This window comes from Perognathus longimembris, chromosome 7 (assembly GCF_023159225.1).
Source record: "Perognathus longimembris pacificus isolate PPM17 chromosome 7, ASM2315922v1, whole genome shotgun sequence".
NCBI classification, from domain to species: domain Eukaryota; kingdom Metazoa; phylum Chordata; class Mammalia; order Rodentia; family Heteromyidae; genus Perognathus; species Perognathus longimembris.
The window spans coordinates 76,103,703-76,128,820 of NC_063167.1; the positions used below are offsets into that span (position 1 = coordinate 76,103,703).

A 25,118-nucleotide genomic window follows, 5' to 3' on the forward strand; every position below is an offset into this window, starting at 1 on the left:
GTGAATATATGTATCTAATAAAAAAAAACCACAGAAATATATGTAAGAACTGGACACCAGTGGCTCACGCTTATAATCCTAGCTACTCAAGAAGCTGAGGCTGAGGATCACGGTTCGAAGCCAACTTGGGCAGGAAAGTCTGTGAGATTCATCTCTAGTTAATCACCAAAACACTGGAAGTGGCACTGTGGCTTGAAGTGATAGAGTGCTAACCTTGAGTGAAAAAGCTCTGAGACAGTACCCAGGCCCTGAGTTCAAGCTCCATGACTTCCAAAAAGACAAAAAAAAAAAGGATGAAACATGCCAGAAGTTAGTTATACCAACTAATTTTAGCAAAGATAAAAGAGGAAAGGGAAAATAGATGTGTACTTGCTTTCTTTCTTCTCTTTTTTTCTTTCTCTCTTTCTCTCTTCCTCTTTGTCTCTTTCTCTTTCTCCCTCCCTCCTTTCCTCCTTCTTTCCCTCCTTCCCTCCCTCCCTCCTTCCCTTCCTTCCTTCTTTCATACTTACTGGCCTTATGTTTTTGATCTTTGGTCACTTAAGCTACACTTCCAGCCCTTTTTGTGTTTAGGCTACTCTTTTAGGCAGGATCTAATGGTTTTGCCAGGTGCTGGACTAGACCTTAATCTACCTACCTATAGCCTCCCTCATAGCTTGTTCCATCACACCTGACTTACTGGTGTGAGATGAGGTGAGGTCTTGCTGACCTGTCCAAGTTGGCTTCAAACCACAATCCTCCTCATTTCTTCTTCCCAAGTAGCTAGAATTACAGGCCTGAGTTACCATGCCTAGCCTGTAAGAATTGTAAAATGCAAAAATTTGTGTGGTTTCAATGTTAATTTCACTTGGGGGTATTCTTTTCATTATATTTTAGGTATTTCAAACAAAATTTAAATGTAATATAAAAATACTGGTTTTCTTATTTAGCTTGAAGCTCAATTAGAGAAAAAAGACCAACAATTCAAAGAACAAGAAAAGACTATGTCCATGTTGCAACAAGATATAATACGTAAACAACATCATCTTGAATCACTTGATAGACTCCTGACTGAAAGCAAAGGGGTAAAGTCATCTTTATAAAACTCTTATTTAATAGCTGATTAATGTATTAAGTTTATGTTTCTATAACTTACCTTGAATAGATGATTTGTGCTATTTCCTGTTACTAGTTCAAAAATGTTTACTCATGTCCTTATTTTTCCTTTCAATTTGTGTGATTTCAGGAAATGGAAAAGGAAAATATTAAGAAAGATGAAGCTTTGAAAGCATTACAGAGCCAAGTATCTGAAGAAACAATCAAGGCAAGCATCTTGGGGCTTGAACTCAGGGCCTGGGTGCTGACCCTGAGCTTTTTCGCTTAAGGCTAATGCTCTACCACTTTGAGCCACAACACTACTTCCTTTTTCTTGTACTAATCTACAGTTCAGTATAATTTATGTTTTCAAGTGCCCCAATCTAGACCAACTGCCTGCCTCCTTTTTTCCATGACATTGAATCTTTTGAAAAGTCTGGAAAGACAAGAACACAACATGGGTTATACTGACTGTGTTCCTCCAGGATGATGCTTCACATCAGGAGGTACATATTCTCAAACCCCCCATTGACAGTCTCATAATCTTCACATGTTTTAAGATTGTAGTGCTGTCAGATGGCACTAAGTTTTTTGTTTTTTCTTGGTTTTTTTTTTTTTTTTTTTTTTTTTTGGCCAGTCCTGGGCCTTGGACTCAGGGCCTGAGCACTGTCCCTGGCTTCTTCCCGCTCAAGGCTAGCACTCTGCCACTTGAGCCACAGCGCCGCTTCTGGCCATTTTCTGTATATGTGGTGCTGGGGAATCGAACCTAGGGCCTCATGTATCCGAGGCAGGCACTCTTGCCACTAGGCTATATCCCCAGCCCCTTTTCTTGGTTTTGTTTCTGGCAGTACTGAGATTTGAACTCGGCGCCTTGTACCTGCAATTATTCTAACACTTGAGGCATGTCTCTGCTTCTTTTTGTTTTAGTATATTTTTCATATATCTTCTCATGCTTTTGCCCTGGACCAGCCCCAGAGCACAATCGTTTTCTTTCTTCCTACCTCATAGCTGGGAATATAGGAATGTACCAACACATTGGACCCCAATGTTTATCCTTTCTTCCTTCTTCCCCTTCTCTTTCCTTTCCTCCCTTTCTTTCTTTTTTTGTTGCCGGTCCTGGGACTTGAACTCAGGGTCTGGGCTCTGTCCCTGTGCTCAAGGCTAGCACTTTACTACTTGAGCCACAGCACCACTTTTTCTGCTTATGTGGTAATGAGGAATTGAACCCAGTGCTTTGTGATGCTAGGCAAGCACTCTACTACTATGCCACATTCACAGCCTCCCTTCCTCCTTACTTCTCCTTCCTCCCTTCCTCCAGCCTTCCCTACCTCCAGTTTACTTCCTTCTCATCCTCCCTTTGTGCTTTTTTTTGTTTTGCAGTACTAGGGGATAAACTTGGGGCCTTATGCATACCAGGCAAGTGTTCTACCACTGAACCATGCCAGTCCTCAAATCTCTACATCAAGGCACATTTTTCCCTTGAATGAACAAACTGTAGAGTGATTTGTTGATGCCATGTGGTAGCCCTGTTTCTCAGTAATCTTATAATCAACATTAAGTAGTGAACCTTGTCCAAGTAAATTATTGCACTGATAATTATCAGGTTGTAAAATACAAGTACTAGTGCCATTTTTCTTGCTCAAGAAAGAAAACTTAGATATATTTTTATTTTTCATAAAACATATCAATTTAAAAATTATCAGACTGAGGATGTGACTCAAATGGTAATGCTTTTATCTAGGAAGCCCAATGCCCTGAGTTCAACTCCTAGTACCAATAAATAATAATAATTACAGGCTACAGATCATAGGAAAGACAATCATTGAAAATTACAGGCTTTTTTTTTTTTTTTTTTTGTCCATCATGGGGCTTGAACTCTGGGCCTGGGCCCTATCTCTGAGCTGTTCAGCTCAAGGTTAGTGCTGTGCAATTTGAGCCACTTCCAGTTTTCTGATGGTTAATTGGAAATAAGAGTCTCACTGACCTGCGCTGGCTTGGAAACATGATCCTCAGATCTCAGCCTCCTGAGTAGCTAGGATTACAGGCATGAGCCACCACACATGGCTTGAAAATTAGACTGTTTAGTCTACAGACTATTGTGGTAATATAGACAGTCAAGTGAGGCGTTCTTCAGTAACTGTGGCTTCAAGATTCCCTTTTCGAAATAGTTCTAAGAATGTTCTTCTCCACTTGTTCAACTCCTGTTTCCTTCAGGACTCCATAGAATGGTTCTATTTGGTTCTCCAATTTGTAATAATGAATTTGTTTTCTCAGTACATCTCTTCTGTAATAGCATTTTATATTCTCAGTAGGATTGAATACTTTCTGTTTGAAGCAGTAAGGTAATATTAGAAGCATCCTAAAAAATTATGAAGCATGTAATTAGAATTTGCTAATATCAGTTGATTTTACTTTTTTGGTTATTTTTGCTTTTTACCTGCTTAGGTCAGACAATTAGATTCAGCACTGGAAATTTGTAAGGAAGAACTTGCTTTGCATTTAAATCAGTTGGAAGGAAATAAAGAAAAGTTTGAAAAACAATTGAAGAAGAAATCTGAAGAGGTAAATTAACAGTTCCCTTATATAGAGAAAAATTTTCAAGTGATTTGTTTTTTAATAATATTTTCAATATACTATAAAAGTATATTTTATATATTAATATTAAATGCAAATTAATTTCATATTAAAGAAAAGGTCATTTTAATATCACATAAGATATGATACTTTACATTTCTTTCTTTTTCTTTTTTTTTTTGGCCAGTCCTGGGGCTTGGACTCAGGGCCTGAGCACTGTCCCTGGCTTCTTCTTGCTCAAGGCTAGCACTCTGCCACTTGAGCCACAGCGCCACTTCTGGCCATTTTCTGTATATGTGGTGCTGGGGAATCAAACCTAGGGCCTCATGTATACAAGGCAAGCACTCTTGCCACTAGGCCATATCCCCAGCCCCTTCTTTCTTTTTCTTTTTGCCAGTCCTGGGGCTTGAATTCAGGGCCTGGGCACTGTCCCTGAGCTTCTTTTACTCAAGGCTAGCACTCTACCACTTGAGCCACAGCACCACTTCTGGCTTTTTCTGTTTATGTGGTACTGACAAATTGAACCCAGGGCTTCAAGCATACTAGGCAAGCACTGTACCACTAAGCCATATTCCCAGTCACAACACTTTACATTTCTGACTTATTTATTTTTAGGGAATGAATTACCAATATCATAGAATAGTTCTAATATGAAAAGAGTAACATTTAGAACTTTCTTTTAAATTTAGAAGTATAAGAATGTTCAACCTTTTTCCATATTGCTTTTGTTTTTTTTCTATTAATTTTAAGAATTAAGAATCAGATTTAGCTAGTTGCAGGTGGCTCACACCTGTAATCCTGGCTCTTCCGGAGGCTGAGATCTGAGGATCAGCCGAATGTATCAATAATCAAAAGGTCAAGGGCTACTAAGAAATACTGTGTCCTACAATATATACAAAGCGGGGAGGAGGGTAGGCTTATAAGCAAATCATGTAATTATATAACAGGCTGAAAAGAGCAAAAAACATAGAAATGACTGTGCATGTTATTTCAGTTGGTTGAAAGCAAGGAAAGGGGAAAAAGGAGGGAGAAATCTTCAGATTTTATATGTTCATGTATTCTCTCTACCTCTAACCATGAAGGTTGTTGTATGTCTAACATACGTCCATTTATTTCTCTATTTCAGTACATATAAACCATGTGTACTTTGACTTTTTAAAATACAAGTATCTTTTTCTTTTGTTGGTTGTAGGGCTTGAATTCAGGCCTGGGCGCTCTCCCTGAGCTCTTTTGCTCAAGGCTATTGCTCTACCATTTTGAACCACAGCCCCACTTTCAGTTTTTTGGTAGCTAATTGGAGATAAGAGTCTCACAGACTTTCTTGCCCTGTCTGACTTTGAACCACAATCCTCAAATCTTAGCTTCCTAGCTTCCTGAGTACTTCAGATTATAGGCCTGAGCTAGCACCTGGTATACAAGTATCATTTTATTTAGCACACAAGTGTGTGTGTGTGTGTGTGTGTGTGTATTTGTGTGTCTGTGTGTATGTTGGTCTTAGGGCTTGAATTCAGGGCCCGGGTGATATTCCTGAGCTTTTTTGCTTGGAGTTAGTGCTGTACCACTTGAGCCACAACTCCACTTACAATTTTTGGTAATTAATTGGAGATAGTCTTGTGGACTTTTTTTGTCCAAGCTGGCTTTGAACCTTATTCTTAGACCTTGGCCTCCTGAGTAGTTAAGATTACAGACATGAGCCACTAGTGCCTGAAATAGTATAAAAGCTGGTTGCCGGTGGCTAACACCTGTAATCCTAGCTACTCAGGAGGCTGAGATCTGTGGATCGTGGTGGTTCAAAGCCAGCCCAGGCAGGAAAGTCTGTGAAACTCTTATTAACCAATTAACCACCAGAAAACTGGAAGTGGTGCTGTGGCTTAAGTGGTAGAGGGTTATCCTTGAGCAAAAGAAACTCAGGGACAGCACTTAAGCATATCAACTGCAGGTCCAGGGGAAAAAATGTATCACAGACTTTTTGGTTCAGTCTGGCTTTACACCACAATTCTCAGATCTCAACCTCCTGAGTAGCTAGGATAAGAATACTTCTCCTCATCTGAAAAATGAGCCTTACTTTTTCATAAATACAGTTGTCAAACAAGTTGAGATTAGGGCTGGGGATATGGCCTAGTGGCAAGAGTGCCTGCCTCGTATGCACGAAGCCCTAGGTTCGATTCCCCAGCACCACATATATACAAAATGGCCACACATGGCGCTGTGGCTCAAGTGGCAGAGTCCTAGCCTTGAGCAAAAAGAAGCCAGGGACAGTACTCAGGCCCTGAGTTCAAGCCCTAGGACTGGCAAAAAACAAATAAAAATAAAAAAGATAAACAAGTTGAGATTATCTCCATATAATTACCCAGAAGACAGCATTTACATTTTACTGTTTCTTATTTGAAATATGTCATTATAATGTTATGTTTATTTGTTAGGTATATTGTTTGCAGAAAGAACTAAAGATAAGGAATCACAGTCTTCAGGAGACTACTGAGCAAAATGTCATTCTACAACATACTCTTCAGCAACAGCAGCAAATGTTACAGCAGGAGACAATTAGAAATGGAGAGTTAGAAGACATTCAGACTAAACTTGAAAAGCAGGTAGGGATAATTGGCTAAAAGTTTTATTTGTGTGAAATAGAAAATTTTAATGTAATTAGATTTTGTAGTTGTATAAATAGCTGATTATAAATTTCAGGTTGTTCTAGAGTAATATTGTAAATATAGATAAAGTCATGAACCAGGCACTGGTGGCCCACTCCTGTAATCGTAGCTACTCAAGAGGCTGAGCTCTGAGGATCACAGTTCAGAACCAGCCTAGGTGGGAAAGTTTGTGAGACTCTTATCTCCAATTAACTCCCGAAAACTCGAAGTGGCACTCTGGCTCAAAAAGGTGCTAACCTTGAGCAAAAATTGCTCAGGGACAGTGCCCAGGCCCTGAGAATGGGAATGTTAAACTTTGAAGTTAGGGCCTGGGAATATGGCTTAGTGGCAAGAGTGCTTGCCTCGCATACATGAAGCCCTGGGTTTGATTCCCCAGCATCACATATATAGAAAATGGCCAGAAGTGGCGCTGTGGCTCATGTGGCAGAGTTCTAGCCTTGAGCAAAAAAGAAGCCAGGGACAGTGCTCAGACCCTTGAGTCCAAGGCCCAGGACTGGCCAAAAAAAAAAAAAAAAATTAGGAACAGTAAAAAGGACATCGTTTATATCATTTACTATTATTCATTATTACCATTTCTTGCTCTGGTTCTCACATGTGCAAGGGAAGTGCCTGACCACTGAGCTATATCCTCCATGTTCAATTCTTCTTACTTTAATGTTGCTTAGACTGGTCCCAAATGTCTGGACTCAACCTATTCCTCAATCTCCCTGGTATCTAGGACTATAAGTGGGCACCATTGTGTGAGGCTTGCTTTGATTTTTTTTTTTCTTCTTGGACTCAGGACCTGAACACTGACCCTGGCTTCTTTTTGCTCAAGGCTAGCACTCTACCCCTTGAGCCACAGCGCCACTTTCTATATATGTGGTGCTGGGGAATCGAACCCTGGGCTTCATATTTACGAGGCAAGCACTCTTGCCACTAGGCCATATTCCCAGCTTGCTTTGATTTTTTTTTTTTTTTTTTTTTTTTTTTTGGCCAGTCCTGGGCCTTGGACTCAGGGCCTGAGCACTGTCCCTGGCTTCTTTTTGCTCAAGGCTAGCACTCTACCCCTTGAGCCACAGCGCCACTTCTGGCTGTTTTCTATATATATGGTGCTGGGGAATCGAACGCAGGGCTTCATGTACACGAGACAAGCACTCTTGCCACTAGGCCATATTCCCAGCCCTTGCTTTGATTTTTATAAGACATCTTGAAACTGAGCAAGAGAATGTTCTGCATATTTAAAAAATTATTTTTCTTGTGATTGAATTTAAACTATTAACCAAAAATTGATTTAAAAGGTATCAAAACTAGAACAAGAGCTTCAAAAACAAAGAGAAGGTTCCTCTGAAAAGCTGAGAAAAATGGAAGAAAAATATGAAGCAGCTGCACATGAGGCAGATTTGAAAAGACAAAAAGTCATTGAGCTTACTGGTACTGCCAGGTAAAATGTGACGGCTAGTTTTGATTAGCTTCCTATTTTTATATCAGTAGTATCAAAATTAGACAATGTCTGGTGAAACATTTGCCTAAGGAATAAGTTTTTTCATAGTCTGTGATCCTATAGCATTTTCCTTTATATCTCTTTCATGCCTTTCATGGCTTTATTTTTTTGCCCATCCTGGGGCTTAAACTTGGGGCCTGGGTTCTGTCCCTGAGCTTCTTTTGCTCAAGGCTAGCACTCTACCTCTTGAGCCACAGCACCACTTCTGGCTTTTTCTATATATGTAGTGCTGAGGAATCGAAACCAGGGCTTCATGTATGCGAGGCAAGCACTCTGCCTCTAGGCCATATTCCCAGCCCCAGAAGTTCTGATTTTATCAGTATTTAATTGTTTAAGAAAGCAATTCAGGGCCTGAAATCAATATCTACTTTCTTTAGACTTCTACTTTGTCAAGAATTGACAGTATTAAAAATATACTCAGGGCTGGGAATATGACTTAGTGGAAGACTGCTTGCCTAGCATGCATGAAGCCCTGGGTTTGATTCCTCAGTACCACATAAACAGATAAAGGCAGAAGTGGCTCTGTGGCTCAAGTTGTATAGTGCTAGCCTTGAGCAAAAAAAGCTCAGGGACAATTCCCAAGCCCTAAGCACAGTTCTCACGCCCAGCAACAACAACAAAAAAGATGTCCACATACTAATTACTGTCTGTTTGAAGTCCATGAAGACTATTCACATTATAACTTTATGCTTGTTTATGCTAGACACCACAAGAAATGCTGGATTTTCTGGTCAAGCCTCATTTCTCCCACAAATTCCCAAAAAGTTCTCCACACATTCTCCTTTCTCCCAAGTTCTGAAGACTTTCACTGAACCTTCTATGATTCACAATTTATCTGAGACACACTCTTTACCTTTTCTTTTGCGGTAACGGAAATCTGACACTTACCTAAGGATATTACTTCTTTCACCCCAGTCTCTGAAGTAAAAATTTTTCTCCATAGCTCTAGTACCAGAACATCAAGACCTAGAATTAGCATACTATGCTCTGAGGACCTAATATCATCAGATCATCTCATCCCTCACTGTTGTTGGCACTTTTAGACCACTTACTGTTAATCTCTCCTGATTCTATAGCTACTCTCCCTGACATCTTGGGTTCTCATTTAAAAAGCAAAACAAAACAAAAAACTTAATGATCCTGATTTCTGCCGTACTTCAAAAGCACACTGGCATAGTTTGTCCCTGATTTTTACCATTTATATTATCTATAATTTCTCTAAAATCTGAATTATAACTATGCTTGTTTATGCTAGACACCACAAGAAATGCTGGATTTTCAGGTCAAGCCTCATTTCTCCCACAAATTCCCAAAAAGTTCTCCACACATTCTTCTTTCACCTTTACCTTTTCTTTTGCTGTAACAGAAATCTGCCACTTACCTAAGGATGTTACTTCTTTCATCGCAGTCTCTAAAGTAAAAACTTTTCTCAAATTCCCCAAAACCCAACGTTTTGACACAACCAATACCTCTAATCCATCTGTTTCATCCCTGTCTTACTCCTTGACGGCCTTTTTCCTTTCTTTTCCTTTTATTTTATTTTGTTGTACATATGTATGTATGTTTTGCCAGTCTTGGGTCTTGAACTCAGGGCCTGAGCACTGTCCCTGGCTTCTTTTGCTCAAGGCTAGCACTCTGCCACTTGAGCCACAGCGCCACCTCTGGCCGTGTTCTTTATATGTGGTGCTGGGGAATTGAACCCAGGGCTTCATGAAGCATGCTAGGCAAGCACTCTACCACTAAGCCACATTCATACCCTATGGTATTTATTTTTTAATGTTCTTAAATTTTTCTTTCTTCTCCCTCCTAACCCTTTCCATAAGTTGCATATTTTATTTTCTACATATTGTTTACTCCTCTTCTACTGCAAAAATTAAAACAGTAACTTTTTTTTTTTTTTTTGCCAGTTCTGGGGCTTGAACTCAGGGCCTAAGCACCATCCCTGAGTTTCTTTTACTCAAAGCTAGCTCTCTACCACTTGAGCCACAGTGACACCTGTGGCCATTTCTGAATATATGGTATTGAGGAATCAAACACAGGGCTTCATGCATGCAAGGCAAGCATTTTACCACTAAGCCATATTCCCAGCCAACAGTAATTTATTCTTTTCCAACCCATACTGTTTTGTGTGTGTGTATGTGTGTTTGGGTTTTTCGTTTTGTTTTGTTGTGCTTTTTTGCTACAAAACTCAGAGACGGAGCACTTTTTTGCTCAAGGCTGGCACTCTACCATTTTAGCCACAATTCTAGTTCAGCTTTTTCTATTTATGTGGTGCTGAGGAATCAAACCCAGGGCTTCATGCATGCAAGGCAAGCATTCTACCACTAAACCACATTCCCAGCCCCCTCATGCTGTTTTTGAATTCTAAACAAAAAGGACTTAAAAGACACTTGGTATATATTAGCTGTAGAGGACAATTTTACTGTGACATTTCAATGTATGTTTACAAGGTATCTTGATTAGAGTCATTATCTATAAATAATTTCCGCAGCTTTCATTGTTAGTTTCATACATAAAGTACATTAGCTATATTCAGCTCTTCTCTTTTTTTAATTCAATTTTATTGTAAGAGGGGTTACAGTTACATAAGTAAGGTAATGAGTATACTTCTTATTCAACTCTTTTTTTTTGGGGGGGGGGGCGAGTCCTGGTGCTTGGACTCAGGGCCTGAGCACTGCCCCTGGTTTCTTTTGTTTTGCTCAAGGCTAGCACTCTGCCACTTGAGCCACAGTGCCACTTCTGGCTATTTTCCATATACGTGGTGCTGAGGAATTGAACCCAGGGCTTCAGTATACGAGGCAAGCGATCTTGCCACTAGGCCATATTCCCAGCCCTCAACTCTTCTTAATTATAACTAATACTGATATTTAGTAGGAAGGCTAAGTCCTAAATACTGATAGAATGCTCATAAATCATTAAGCTTCATAAGTTACCTCCTTGTTTCAAAAAAATCTTACGTAAAGGATGTATTCTCTTTTTCTGTTACTTTTTTTCTTCTGAAACTATAGTTTATTAAATGTTTTCACCAGTGCTGGTAGCTCTTGCCTGTAATCCTAGCTACTCAGGAGGCTGAGATCTGAGGATCGTGGCTCAAAGCCATCCCAGGCAGGAAAGTCATGAGACTCTTGTCTTCAATTGACCACCAGAAAAATCAAAAGTGGCACTGTGTAGCCAAAGTGTAGGTCAAAGTGTAGCTCAAAGTGGCAAAGTGTAGCCAGCCTTCAGCATAAAAGCTCAGGGACAGCGCCTACATCCTGAGTTCAAGTCCCAAGACCAACCAGAAAAAAATATTTTTTTCTCCCAGAGTATTAAAGTTAAAATATAAAATACACCTGTATATGCCCCCTTGGATCTGATTTGAATTAAAGTATTTTTTAGATAGGAACCAGGTGTCTGTGGCTTACACATGTAATCCTAGCTACTCGAGAGGCAGAGATCTAAGGATCAAGATTTGAAGCCAGCCCAGGCAGAAAAGTCTATGAGACTCTTATCTCTAATTAGCCACCAAAAAGCCAGCATTGGAGCTATGGCTCATGTGGTAAAATGGTAGCCTCAACCGAAAAAGCTCAGGGACAGTGTCTAGCCATGAGTTCAAGCCTCAGGATAGCACAAATACAAATATTTACTTTAAGATTCTGATTACACATTTTGTTGATATTTACCCTCATATGTTACAGACTTTATCTAGTCAGAGATGTTTTACATTTTTCACATTATTTATTCTATTCTATTCTACTTATTGTTTTTTAATTAGACAAGTAAAACTTGAGATGGATCAGTACAAAGAAGAGCTATGTAAAATGGAAAAAGAAACAATGCATCTGAAACGAGATGGAGAAAACAAAGCAATGCATCTTTCTCAATTAGATATGATCTTAGATCAGACAAAGACAGAGCTAGAAAAGAAAACAAATGCTGGTAAGCACCTGTTAGCTGAGTTCAGTTGCTTGTGTATTTGTGTTTAAGAAGTAGAATTAAGGGGCTGGGGATATGGCCTAGTGGCAAGAGTGCCTGCCTCATATACATGAGGCCCTGGGTTTGATTCCCCAGCACCACATATACAGAAAATGGCCAGAAGGGGCACTGTGGCTCAAGTGGCAGAGTGCTAGCCTTGAGCAAAAAGAAGCCAGGGACAGTGCTCAGGCCCTGAGTCCAAGCCCCAGGACTGGCAAAAAAAAAAAAGAAGTAGAATTAAGTGACTGAAATTGAGGTGTTGGGGCTGGAAGGCACAAAGAATGTTAACTCTAATTGTAATTATTTACAAAGCTCTTTTTTGTTATGGAACTTTTTTTTTGGGGGGGGGGCAGTCTTGGGCCTTGGACTCAGGGCCTGAGCACTGTCCCTGGCTTCTTTTTGCTCAAAGCTAGCACCCTGCCACTAGAGCCACAGCGCCACTTCTGGCCGTGTTCTTTATATGTGGTGCTGAGGAATCGAACCCAGGGCTTCATGTATACGAGGCAAGCGCTCTTGCCACTAGGTCATATTCCCAGCCCCATGGAACATTTTATTTTACTCTTTTTTCTACATTTCTTATTTGCACCAATAAGCATCAAAGGGGGTTTTATTTTGAAAAGTCTTTTTTTTTTTTTTGCCAGTCCTGGGGCTTGAACTCAGGGCCTGAGCACTGTCCTTTGCTTCTTTTTGCTCAAGGCTAGCACTCTGCCAACTTGAGCCACAGCACCACTTCTGGCCTTTTCTATATATGTGGTGCTGAGGAATTGAACCTAGGGCTTCATGTATGCGAGGCAAGCACCCTTGCCAGTAGGCCATATTCCCAGCCCTGAAAAGTCTTAATAACTAATGGTTTATATGTAATTCTAAATTTATACTTTCCTCTTAATAGTGAAAGAGTTAGAAAAGTTACAACACCACACTGAAACTGAACTAACAGAAACCCTGCAGAAACGGGAAGCATTGGAGAATGAACTACACAATGCTCATGGAGAATTAAAAAGTACTCTAAGACAACTGCAGGAATTGAGAGATGTACTGCAGAAGGCCCAGTTATCATTGGAGGAAAAATATACTACTATAAAGGATCTAACAGCTGAACTTAGGTAAGCTAAATAATACAAAATGATTTCACAATTACAAGTATTATTTTATTTTCTATGAATCCTTGGATCATACAGTAAAGTTTGTTGATTTCTACCTGTCCACACTTCTTAGTTGCCTTTAGCTCACTGTGGCTCATTATAGTTTTCCCATCCCATGTTCCATCTAACTGAGTCAGTTATTACTATTGGTTAATAATTCTACCCTAAGTCTTTGGACCATTTTACCCTGATCTAAAAAAAAAACCACAACCAAAACATTGTTATTCTTTGTATTAAACCCATCTTTTAAGCCAGGACTATATAGGAGATTTCACATATAATCTCACCTGCTTCCCTTAAAACAAACCTACTGGATATGTTTCATTACCTTTTTATAGTTGAAAAGATTCAAGCTTAAGAAACCTACGTAAAGTGCCCAAAGTAATATTTTAAATGTAGAGTGCAGAGAACAGTTTAACAGTTAAACAAGTCAGTCCAGCTCTGAAATGTGAATTTTTAGGTTAGCAGTGATAACGAAATTCTATATCACTAGTGAGTGAAAATGGAGAACTAGACCAGAGCTAGAGTATTCCCATAGGTCCAGAAAAGAAAAACAGTTACAACTGAAGGGTAAAATGTAAAATAAAGAATATGATAAAGAACACAAAAATGTCCTAGAAAGTTAGATGCTATATCCCTGGATTCAGTATAGGAGGACCCCCTTCTCTATCCATGAACCCACACTTGGTTAATTTAAATACTATGTGTTAGGTATTTCCAAACCTATTTCTCCTTACACTCCAGATTCAATATATGTCTACAACAGTTTTCTCCACATGGATATTTTAGGAGGCATTTCAAACTAAGCTGAAACACAAACTCATTTCCTTATAACTTTGACCCTTCGCTATATTAGTATCAGATAATGTTTAAGGCAGAAATTATTTTTGTTGTTATCTCATTCCATCTCTTTTTTTTTTTTTTCTGGCCAGTCCTGGGCTTTGAACTCCGGGCCTAAGCACTGTCCCTGGCTTCTTTTTGCTCAAGGCTAGCACTCTGCCACTTGAGCCACAGCACCACTTCTGGCCGTTTTCTACATAGGTGATGCTGAGGAATCGAACCTAGGGCTTCATGTATAGGAGCCAAGCACTCTTGCCACAAGGCCATATTCCCAGCCCCTCCATCTCTTTTTTTTTTTGGCCAGTCCTGGGGCCTGGACTCAGGGCCTGAGACCTGTCCCTGGCTTCTTTTTGCTCAAGGCTAGCACTCCGCCACTTGAGCCACAGCACCACTTCTGGCCATTTTCTGTATATGTGGTGCTGGGGAATTGAACCCAGGGCCTCATGTATACCAGGCAACTACTCTTGCCACTAGGCCATATCCCCAGCCCCCCATCTCTTTTTTTTTTTAATGTAGTTTATTAGCAGGTGTGATCAAACTTATTTCCAAAACATATTCTACCATCTAACATCCACTAATAGCTGAGTACCAGTACCTCATGCCCATAATCCCATCTACTCTGTAAACTGAGATCTTAGGATCACAGTTTGAAGCAAGGCCTGGCTGAAAAGTCTATTAAGACTTTTTATGGGTCTTTGTTTGTTTGTTTTGCCAGTCCTTGGGCTTGAACTCAGGGCCTGGACACTGTCCCTGAGCTTCTTTTGCTCAAGGACTAGCATACTGCCAGTTAAGCCACAGTGCCTCTTTTGGCTTTTTCTGTATATATGGTGCTGAGGAATTGAACCCAGGGCTTCATGCATGCTAGGCAAACACTCTACCACGAGGCCACATTCCCAGCCCCCTTAGAAGTTGTTGTTTTTTTTTTTTTCTTGTTTTGTTTTTTGCCAGTCCTGGGGCTTGCACTCAGGGCCTGAGCACTGTCCCTGGCTTCTTTTTGCTCAAGGCTACCACACTGCCAGTTAAGCCACAGTGCCTCTTTTGGCTTTTTCTGTATATGTGGTGCTAAGGAATAGAACTCTGGACTTCACGTACACAAGGCAAGCATTCTACCAGTAGGCCACATGCCCAGCCCCCTTAAGAAGTTTTCTTTAGAATTGCTTTCCTATGGTTTTTAGAGAGTGGAGTGTTGCTTGATGGTAGAGCTACATTAGGTCCCAGGCTCAATTCCTCGCTGAACAACAAAAAGTAAATAAATGAAAATAAAAGAATATGAGCTCAAGGGTAGTGATAGGAGGGGTGGGGGGAATGAGAGAGAAAGAGGGAACATATGATATTAAACAAAAGGAAAGAAATGTACATATCACCTGATCTGGAAGAAATGGTTTTATTGTTAAAGTTCATAGAGTTCATCGGATTTGTAGATTAGAATGATGATTTTCGGGCTGGGAATATGGCCTAGTGGCAAGAGTGCTTGCCTCATAAAATGATAATTTTCATCATTGTGAAGATTATAATGTGTACTCTGGGGGCTGGAGATTCAGCTCAGCAGAAGAGCACTTGCCTGGCAAGTGCAAGATCCTGAGTTCAGTCCTCAGCTCTGGGGGAAAAAAAAAATGTGTACTGTGAAATATATGTAGTTACTTAAGCTTAATTTTAAAAAAGAATATTAGTAGCTATCCATGGTGGTATACACCTGTAATCTCAGTATTTAGAAGTTTAAGGGAAGACAACCTTGAGTTTCAGGGCAGTTTAGGCAACAGTAAGTCTTAGGCCAATGTAGGCACATAGCAAGACCCTGACTACAAACAAAACATTGAATCAAATCCTCATTAGAAATAGAGTGGTTGGGGCTGGGATTTACTCAGGTAGAGCACTGCTTAACAACTTTCAGCTTTGTATTCAGTCTTCACTATTACAGAAAGAGACAACCAATAAGCAATAATAACACACAATGTAATTTAAATATGGTAATTGAACTATAGATACCAGATAAATACCTCTTCTAGTATAATACAATCACAGCTATTATATTAAAAATGATTTTCAAGTAATCCCTTGATCTGTCTAAAAAAATACAGTTTAAAAAAAATTCTGGGCTGGGAATGTGGCTTAGTGATAGAGTGCTTGCTGGCATGCATGAAGCCCTAGGTTCAATTCCTCAGTACCATATAAATAGAAAAAGCTGGAAGTGGCACTGTGGCTCAAGTGGTAGAGTGTTGGCCTTGAGCAAAAAGAAGCCAGGGACAGTGCTCAGGCCCTGAGTCCAAGCCCCAGGACTGGGGGAAAAAAATTTTTTTTTGAACGTTGGTGGCTCATGCCTATAGTCCTAGCTACTCAGAAGGCTAAGATCTGGTTGGGTTTTTTTTTTTAACTGTATTTTTTTGTCTTCTCTTTTTTGGTACTGGGGATCGAACCCAGGACGTTGCACTTGCTAGGCAAGCACTTTGCCACTGAACTACATCCCAGCCCCAGAAGGCTAAGATCTGAGGATCACAGTTCAAAGCCAGCGCAGACAGGAAAGTCCATGAGACTCTTATCTCTAGTTAACCACCAGAAAACTGGAAGTGACACTGTGGATCAAAGTGGTAGAGTGCTAGCCTGGAGCAAAAAGCTCAGGGACAGCATCCAGGCCTTGAGTTCAAGCCCCACAACTGCCACACAAAAAAAGAAAAAATACATTGATTCAATCCTAGCACTATGGGAGTGATTTAATAACCTATCTAAATAATCAGTAGTACAGTTTAACTTTTTTTTAAAATGCGTTTTTGTCACTTGTACATATAGGGTGTAGAGGTTTTTTTTGTTTGTTTGTTTTTTTTGCCAGTCCTGGGCCTTGAACTCAGGGCCTGAGCACTGTCCCTGGCTTCTTTTTCCTCAAGGCTAGCACTCTGCCACTTGAGCCACAGCGCCACTTCTGGCCGTTTTCTGTATATGTGGTGCTGGGGAATCGAACCCAGGGCCTCATGTATACAAGGCAAGCACTTTTGCCACTAGGCCATATCCCCAGCCCCACAGTTTAACTTTTTTGTGTCAGTCACTTTCTTCATATATTGTGTCTTTGAGTCCTTTAAATTTGTGGTAACTATACATTTTATTACATTTAATTTATTGGAAAAGTAATGTCATTTTTATAAGTGTTCAAAACACTAGTATTGTTCCTATCTGCTTTGGTCTTTTTTTCTTTAATAATTTGCAGAGAATGCAAGATGGAGGTTGAAGACAAAAAGCAAGAACTCCTTGAAATGGATCAAGCCCTCAAGGAGAGAAATTGGGAGCTAAAGCAAAGAGCAGCTCAGGTTGATTTTCTTAATTACATTTTATTGACATTTTCTGTTAATATATAATTATACAAGGTTTCAGAAGTCACTAATGTTTTGTAAAATAGGTATTTTATAGTATATTTCTTTTTACTTGCACATGAATCGTTTTAAATTATAAATATACATCTAATTTTTTATGGTTTTGTCTAGTAGTTGGTTTTTTTGTTTGTTTGTACAGTACTGGGGTTTGAATTCAGGACCCTGAAGTTTGCTGAGAATTGTTCTACCACTTGAGCCATACTTCTAGTCCTGTTTGTTCTACTTGTTTTTGTTTGTTTGTGTCAGTCCTGGGGCTTGAGCTCAGGGCCTGGGCCCTGTCCCTGAGATTTTGTGCTCAAGGCTAGTGCTTTACCACTCAAGCTACTGCTCTACTTCTGGCTTTTTGGTAGTTGATTGGAGATCAGATTATCATGGACTTTTCTGACCTAACTGCCTTCTGTCATCATCAGATCTAGCTTCCTGAATAGCTAGAATGACAGGTGTGAGCCACTGGCATGGCTACTCCAGTTCTTTTTTAGATAGGATCTCATGCTTTTTGCCTACACCTCTTGAATACTAGTCTAATTTGTTGAGATAGAGTTATGAACTTCTTCCTATCCCTATCTACCAAAAACATGGGATTCTAGATATGAACTACTACACTCAAGATGAATTTTTATTTTTCATTTTGTTGTAGGTAGCCTAGGCTGGCCTCAAACTGAAGATCCTCCTGCCTCAGCCTCCCAAGTGTCTGCCATTACACTTAGTTCTCTGTATGTGTATATACGTGTGTGTGTATGTGTGTGTGTAGTGCTGGGGATTCAACCTAGAGCTCCAGACATGCTAGGCAAGCCCTCTATCACCAAGTACATCCCACCCCCAGCTCTAATGCTGGGTTTTGAGAATGAAGGTTTGTAGTAGAGCATTTTGGTCTCTTACTTTACCCTCTATCAGCAAGAAATTGGACTTAAGAGTTACTCTCAGCCTGAACATGATGATACATGCCTGTAATTGCAACTATACTTCCAAGTGGAAATAATGTTTTAGGTTATGAAATTTAGTAAGAACCTATCTCAATAAACAAGCTTGAAGCCAGGCACCTGTGGCTCATGCCTATAATCCTAGCTGCTAAGGAGGCTGAGATCCGAGGACTGTGGTTCTAAGCCATTCCTGGGCAGGAAAATCTGTGAGACTCTTATCTCCAATTATCCACCAAAAAGCCAGATATGGAGCTCAAGTGGTAGAATACACTAGACTTGGGTATAAAAGCTCAGTAACATTGCCCAGGACCTGAGTTCAAGCCCTAAGACGAGCAAGAAAAACAAAAACAAGCTTCATATAGTGGGATATGTTTACACTCACAGCTGTGTGGGTGGTGGAGATAAGAGGATTGTGTTTGAGGCAGGCTCTGGGCACAAATGGGAATCTATATCTGAAAAATAAACAAAAGCAAATTGATCTCGTGGCAAGGCTCAAGTGGTAGAACACTTGTCTAACTTACCTAGCAAGCACAAAGCACTGAGCTCAAATACCAGAATCCCCACCCCCACCCCGCAAAAAGTTGCTGCCACATAAATGTTGGATTAATGAAAATATTTATATGTGTTTTTACTCTTTTTTTTTTTTACTCTTTATAGAAAATTTCTCCACCAAAAAATAAGGTCTGAAACATCATCCATGAAGGAATTGTAGCTTGTTAAGTTTCTTCTGTATCAAACATATGGGCTTGAGTCGTTACTAGTAAATAATGATTATTTTTCTTCTTTGCTTTCCTTTTTTTTTTTTGGCCAGTCCTGGGCCTTGAACTCAGGGCCTGAGCACTGTCCCTGGCTTCTTTTTGCTCAAGGCTAGCATTCTGCCACTTGAGCCACAGCGCCACTTCTGGCTGTTTTCTATATATATGGTGCTGAGGAATTGAGCCCCAGGGCTTCATGTATAGGAGGCAAGCACTCTTTCCACTAGGCCATATTCCCACCCTCCTCTATTTTTTTTTTTAATGTGTTTTCCCTGTACTAGAGCTTGAACTCAGGGACTCATATTCTTGCCTAGCTTTTTTATTTTTTTTTTTTAACAAGTCCTGGGCCTTGAACTCAGGGCCTGAGTACTGTCCTTGGCTTGTTTTTGCCCAAGGCTAGCACTCTGCCAACTTGAGCCACGGTGTCACTTATGGTCTTTTCTGTATATGTGGTGCTGAGGAATCAAACCTAGGGCTTCATGTATAGGAGGCAAACACTCTTGCCACTAGGCCATATTCCCAGCCTCTTGCTTAGCTTTTTTACTCAAGGCTGGTGCTCTACCACTTGAGCCACAGTCTACTTCCAGCTTTTTTCTAGGTCAAAGTCACACAGAGTTTTCTACTTTTCTACTGGCTTCAAACTAGGAAACTTAGATCATAGCCTCTTGAGTAGCTAGAATTAAATGTGGGCCACCAGCATCTGATTATTTTTCTTATTGAAAAAATAATTTATTTGAGGTTAGTTAACCTTGTAGTTATATCACTAAAGAAAATTCTAAATCACATTCTAACCATGCAAATTTTTACATTAGAATAAAGTTGAACAACAATTTATTACTTTTATTTTCAGGTTACACATTTGGATATGACTATTCGTGAACACAGAGGAGAAATGGAACAAAAAATAATTAAATTAGAGGGTACTCTGGAAAAGTCAGAATTAGAACTTAAAGAGTGCAATAAACAGGTAATTATTTTTAAATTACATGTTAAGTTGTTTAAGCAAACCAAGACCAGTAGCTTACGCTGTTTTCGTAACTACTTGAGAGGTAGAGATCAGGAGCATACTTGTTCAAGTACTGATTGAGTAAAAATTTCAAGAGAACAGTAAAAAGCAGAGTGCAGTAGTGTGTGCTTTTCATCCTATCTACTCAGGAAGCATAAATAAAAAGGACTGGGCCCAGACTGGCAAAGGCAAAACATGAGACTTTGTTAAAAAATAATGAGCTGGGCTCATGTCTATAATCCTAGCTACTCAGGAGGCTGAGATCTGAGGATCATGCTTGGAAGCCAGCCCAGGCAGAAAAGTCCCCATGAGACTCTTATCTCCATTTAACTACTTAAAAAATTTAACGGAAGTGGCACAGTAGCTTAAAGTGGTAGAGTGTTAGCCTTAAGCAAAAGAGCTCAGAGACTGTGCCCAGGCCCTGAGTTCAAGCCCCACAAACTGACCAAAAAATAAATAAAGTAATGAAAGTTGGGGTTGGGAATTTAGCTCAGTGGAAAAGTACTTGCCTAGCAAGTACAAGATTTTGAGTTTAGTCCTCAGCACTACAAATAATAGTAGCAATAATAAAAGTAAAAAGGGCTGAGGGCATGGCTGAAGTGGTTACAACACCCGTCTTAACAAGTAGTACACCCCAAGTTCAAATTCCAGTACTGAAAAAAAAAATGCTGTTTAAAAAGTAAGTTCAGGCATTGATTCCTGGTTCTTCTCCCTCAAAATTTCTGCTTTGCCCTTGAGTTAAGATTTTTGTTTTTAATCTTGTATCTCATTTATGAAGTGTTTAAGCAATAAAATTTTAATGTCGGTTTAAAAAAAAAAAAAGTAAGTTCAGGGGCTGGGAGTATGGCCTAGTGGCAAGAGTACTTGCCTCATATACATGAAGCCCTGAGTTCGATTCCCCAGCACCACATATATAGAAAATGGCCAGAAGTGGCATTGTGGCTCAAGTGGCAGAGTGCTAGCTTTGAACAAAAAGAAGCCAGGGACAGTGCTCAGGCCCTGAGTCCAAGGCCCAGGACTGGCAAAAAAATAAAAAAGCAAGTTCATACCAGGGCCTGTAATCTTAGCTACTCAGGAGGCTGAGATCTGAGGATCATGGTTCAAAGCCTTTCTTACTATGTTTGCAAGGATGACCTTCAACTCCTCAAGTAATCTTCAAACCTTGTAAGTAACTGAGACTTAATCTGTATCCCTATGCCTGGCTATGTTATTTATTTGGTTGGTTGGGTGGGTGGGTGTTTTTGTGTGTGCTAGTAGTGGAGCTTAAACTGAGGGATTAGGCACTGTCTTTTAGGTTTTTTACCCAAGTCTGGCACTCTACCACTTGAGCCATAGTTCTATTTTTGGATTTTTGCTAGTTAATTGGATATGAATTTCATGTACTTTTCTGCCTGTTCTGGCTTTGAACCTGCTTATCAGATTTTTCTTTTGTTTTTTGCCAATCTTGGGGCTTGAACTCAGGGCCTGAGTACCGTCCCTGGCTTCTTTTTGCTCAAGGCTAGCACTTTACCACTTGGGCCACAGCGCTACTTCCAGCTTTTTCTATATATGTGGTGCTAAGGAATCGAACCTACTGCTTCATGTATATAAGGCAAGCACTTTACCACTAGGCCATATTCCCAGCCCCATGCTTATCAGATTTTTAACCTCATGAGAAGCTAGGGTCACAGGCATGAGCCACCAGCACCCAGCTATGTTTTTTGTTTTACAGAGTACATGTGAATAAAACAAACAAAATACCATTACAAGCTTGGTGGTGCTGGTGGCTCATGCCTGTAATCCTAGCTACTCAGAAGGCTTAGAGCTGGGGATTGAGGTTTATAGCCAGCTCTAGCAGGTAAGTCTATGAGAATCTTATCCACAGTTTACCACCAGAAAACCAAAGTGGCACTGTGGCTAAAGTAATAGTGTGCTAGCCTTGAGCAAAAGAGTTCAAGGACAGTGCCCAGGCCCTGAGTTCAAGCCCCATGATTAACAACAACAATAAAAACATTACTTAGGGGCCAGTACAAGAGTCAGGTGTTCTAATGTCAACCTGTGAGAGTAAGACTCAGACCCAAGGTTAAGGTCTGGTCCCAGAAGAAAAAGAAAATATGTAATTACAACTATCATAGTACTTAACATTTAGTTTTCTCCTCTTAATATTATTTTGATAAAGCTTTTCTTATTGCATTCATTTTCTTGTAATATGTACATGCCTGAATATGCATCTCATGCAATTGAATACTTATGATGAGTTGGTGGAAGGATTTACAAGTGATTTTCTATAGTGTTTGCCTCTGAGGAAAGAACAAATTAAGAAGGACAATTCATTTTCAGTAATTTTTACTTCATGCATATATTACCTATGAGATTATTCATAAGATCCTATAACATTTCTTTTTTTCTTTTTGCCAGTCCTGAGGCTTGAACTCAAGGCCTGGGTACTGTCCCTGACCTTCTTTTGCCCAAGGCTGGCACTCTACCACTTGAGCTACAGCACCACTTTTGGCTTTTTTTTTTTTTTTTTTTTTTTTCCGGCCAGTCCTGGGCCTTGGACTCAGGGCCTGAGCACTGTCCCTGGCTTCTTTTTGCTCAAGGCTAGCACTCTGCCACTTGAGCCACAGCGCCACTTCTGGCCATTTTCTGTATATGTGGTGCTGGGGAATTGAACCCAGGGCCTCACGTATACGAGGCAAGCACTCTTGCCATTAGGCCAAATCCCCAGCCCCACTTTGGCTCTTTTTGTTTGTGTGGTACTGAGGAATTGAACCCAGGGCTTCATGTATGCTAGGCAAGCACTCTACCACTAAACCATATTCCAAGCCCTAACATTTTCTTTTTCTGCTAGTCCTTGGCTTGAACTCAGGGCCTGAGCACTGTCCCTGGCTTCCTTTTGCTCAAGGCTAGCACTCTACTTGAGCCATAGTACCACATGTAGCTTTTTCTGTACTGAGGAATCAAACCTAGGGCTTCACGCATGCTAGGCAAGTACTTTGCCGCTAAGCCACATTCCCAGCCCTGTAACATTTCTTTTAGTGTGATTTTCTCATACTATTTGTCATTGCAGTCTTTATTTTTTTTTTCAATGTGGGGCTTGAACTCAGGGACTGAGTGTTATCCCTGAGCCTCGCTCAAAGCTAACTCATTACCACTTGAGCCACAGGAATGAGGATTTAGCTTAAGAAAAGCAAACCCACTTTAAGCTTAAGAAAACCCACTTCTGGGTTTTTGAGTGGTTAATTGGAGAGAAGAGTCTCAAGGGGACTTTTCTGCCCAGATTGCCTTCAAACCTCAGTCCTCAGATCTCAGCCTTCTGGGTAAATTAGGATTAAAGGTGTGAGACACCATTGCCCTGGGAGATCTTTATATTTTAAATAGACTGAAGTGTACATAAACATTTTATTAAACAGAAGAATTCTCAGTTATAGTTGCCTTAATAAAAATTAATGTTTGTACTTGACTTTTTAATATTTTACTCATTTTTACTTTTATTTTATTTTGAGGTAAGATCTTGGTATATAGCCCAAGTTGGTCCTGAACTCAGAATCCTTTTGTCTCTGCCTCCTGAGTGCTGAGATTAGATATGTGTTCCACTCGGCTCAAACTTCTCTTGGATATTTTTTTTTTTTTTTTTTTTTTTTTTTTTGGCCAGTCCTGGGCCTTGGACTCAGGGCCTGAGCACTGTCCCTGGCTTCTTCCCGCTCAAGGCTAGCACTCTGCCACTTGAGCCACAGCACCGCTTCTGGCCATTTTCTGTATATGTGGTGCTGGGGAATCGAACCTAGGGCCTCGTGTATATGAGGCAGGCACTCTTGCCACTAGGCTATATCCCCAGCCCCTCTTGGATATTTTGAATAGGAGCTTTTAAACTTAAAATAGCGATACTCATTATTGTACTAATAATATCCTTCTTAAAATTTTAGATCGAAAATTTAAATGAAAAATTGCAAAATGCCAAAGAACAGCTCCGAGAAAAAGAGTTTGTGATACTACAAAATGAACAAGAGATAAGTCAACTGAAGAAGGAAAGTGAAAGAACACAGCAAAGGATGAAAGAAATGGAAAATGTAAGCAAATTATTTTCCAACAAAAGAAAAAATGGTATTCTACAAGATTTAAGTGCATAGTGTCGGGCTGGGGATATGGCCTAGTGGCAAGAGAGCTTGCCTCATATACATGAGGCCCTGGGTTCAATTCCCCAGCACCACATATACAGAAAACGGCCAGAAGTGGCGCTGTGGTTCAAGTGGCAGAGTGCTAGCCTTGAGCAAAAGGAAGCCAGGGACAGTGCTCAGGCCATGAGTCCAAGGCCCAGGACTGGCCAAAAAAAAAAAAGTGCATAGTGTCTTAAATTGTTTAGCTTTAATATACAGCAGTTGTGCTATAACATTTCTAGGCTACTTATTTGTACTAGATGCTATTAGTTTCTTTGACTTTTAAAATATTTTATTATGGGGCTGGGAATGTGGCCTAGTGGTAAAGTGCTCGCCTCATATCCAGGAAGCCCTGAGTTCAATTCCTCAGCACCACATATATAGCAAAAAGCTGGAAGTGGCACTGTGGCTCAAGTGGCAGAGTGCTAGCCTTGAGCAAAAAGAAGCCAGGGATAGTACTCAGGCCCTGAGTTCAAGCCCCAGGACTGGCAAAAAATAAAACAGAAAAAAAAAAGTTTTGTTATGATGGTTTAGGACAATGTCTTATATATATTTGGATTCCTTACTTTTGGCATGTTCTATATCACATAGTAAATCATAGAATATGTTTATGTGGTTAATAAATACTAAGAATCTACTATGCTGGCTGGGAATGTGGCTTAGCGGTAGATTGCTTGCCTAGCATGCATGAAGCCCTGGTTTCGATTCCTCAGCACCACATAAACAGAAAAAGCCAGAAGAGGCACTGTGGCTCAAGTGGCAGAAGCCAGGAACAGTGCTCAGGCCCTGAGTTCAAGCCCCAGGACTGGCTAAATAGTTTTCAGGGGCTGGTAATATGACCTAGTGGTAGAGTACAATAAATTGTTTTCAAAAAACTCTTGGTATGGGGCTGGGAATATGGCCTAGTGGTAAAATGCTCGCCTTGTATACATGAAGCTCTGGGTTCGATTCCTCAGCACCACATATATAGAAAAAGCCAGTAGTGGCACTGTGGCTCAAGTGGTAGAGTGCTCTCCTTGAGCAAAAAGAAGCCAGAGACAGTGCTCAGGCTCTGACTTCAAGCCCCAGGACTGGCAAAAAACAAAACAAAAAACTCTTGGTATGTTGCTCAATAGCATAAATCCTGAATTCAAACAATAATGTAAAAAAAAAGTTGAAGATCTATTGTATATTTCTATATGGGCCAATGTTATTGGAGCTTGAACTCTTTTAGGGTGTTTTTCC

General features: G+C 40.2%; 1 protein-coding gene across 1 annotated transcript in view; it reads left to right on the forward strand.

Moving 5' to 3' along the window:
- Ccdc18 (coiled-coil domain containing 18) overlaps positions 1–25,118 on the forward strand; it is a 77,290-nt gene that overhangs the window by 33,962 nt on the left and 18,210 nt on the right. The window contains exons 15-24 of the mRNA XM_048351981.1: positions 927–1,061; positions 1,223–1,300; positions 3,517–3,633; positions 6,069–6,236; positions 7,580–7,722; positions 11,537–11,700; positions 12,626–12,839; positions 16,915–17,014; positions 19,603–19,719; positions 23,664–23,807. Coding sequence (XP_048207938.1) covers positions 927–1,061; positions 1,223–1,300; positions 3,517–3,633; positions 6,069–6,236; positions 7,580–7,722; positions 11,537–11,700; positions 12,626–12,839; positions 16,915–17,014; positions 19,603–19,719; positions 23,664–23,807 — 1,380 coding nt within the window. The remainder of the gene's footprint in view (positions 1–926; positions 1,062–1,222; positions 1,301–3,516; positions 3,634–6,068; positions 6,237–7,579; positions 7,723–11,536; positions 11,701–12,625; positions 12,840–16,914; positions 17,015–19,602; positions 19,720–23,663; positions 23,808–25,118) is intronic.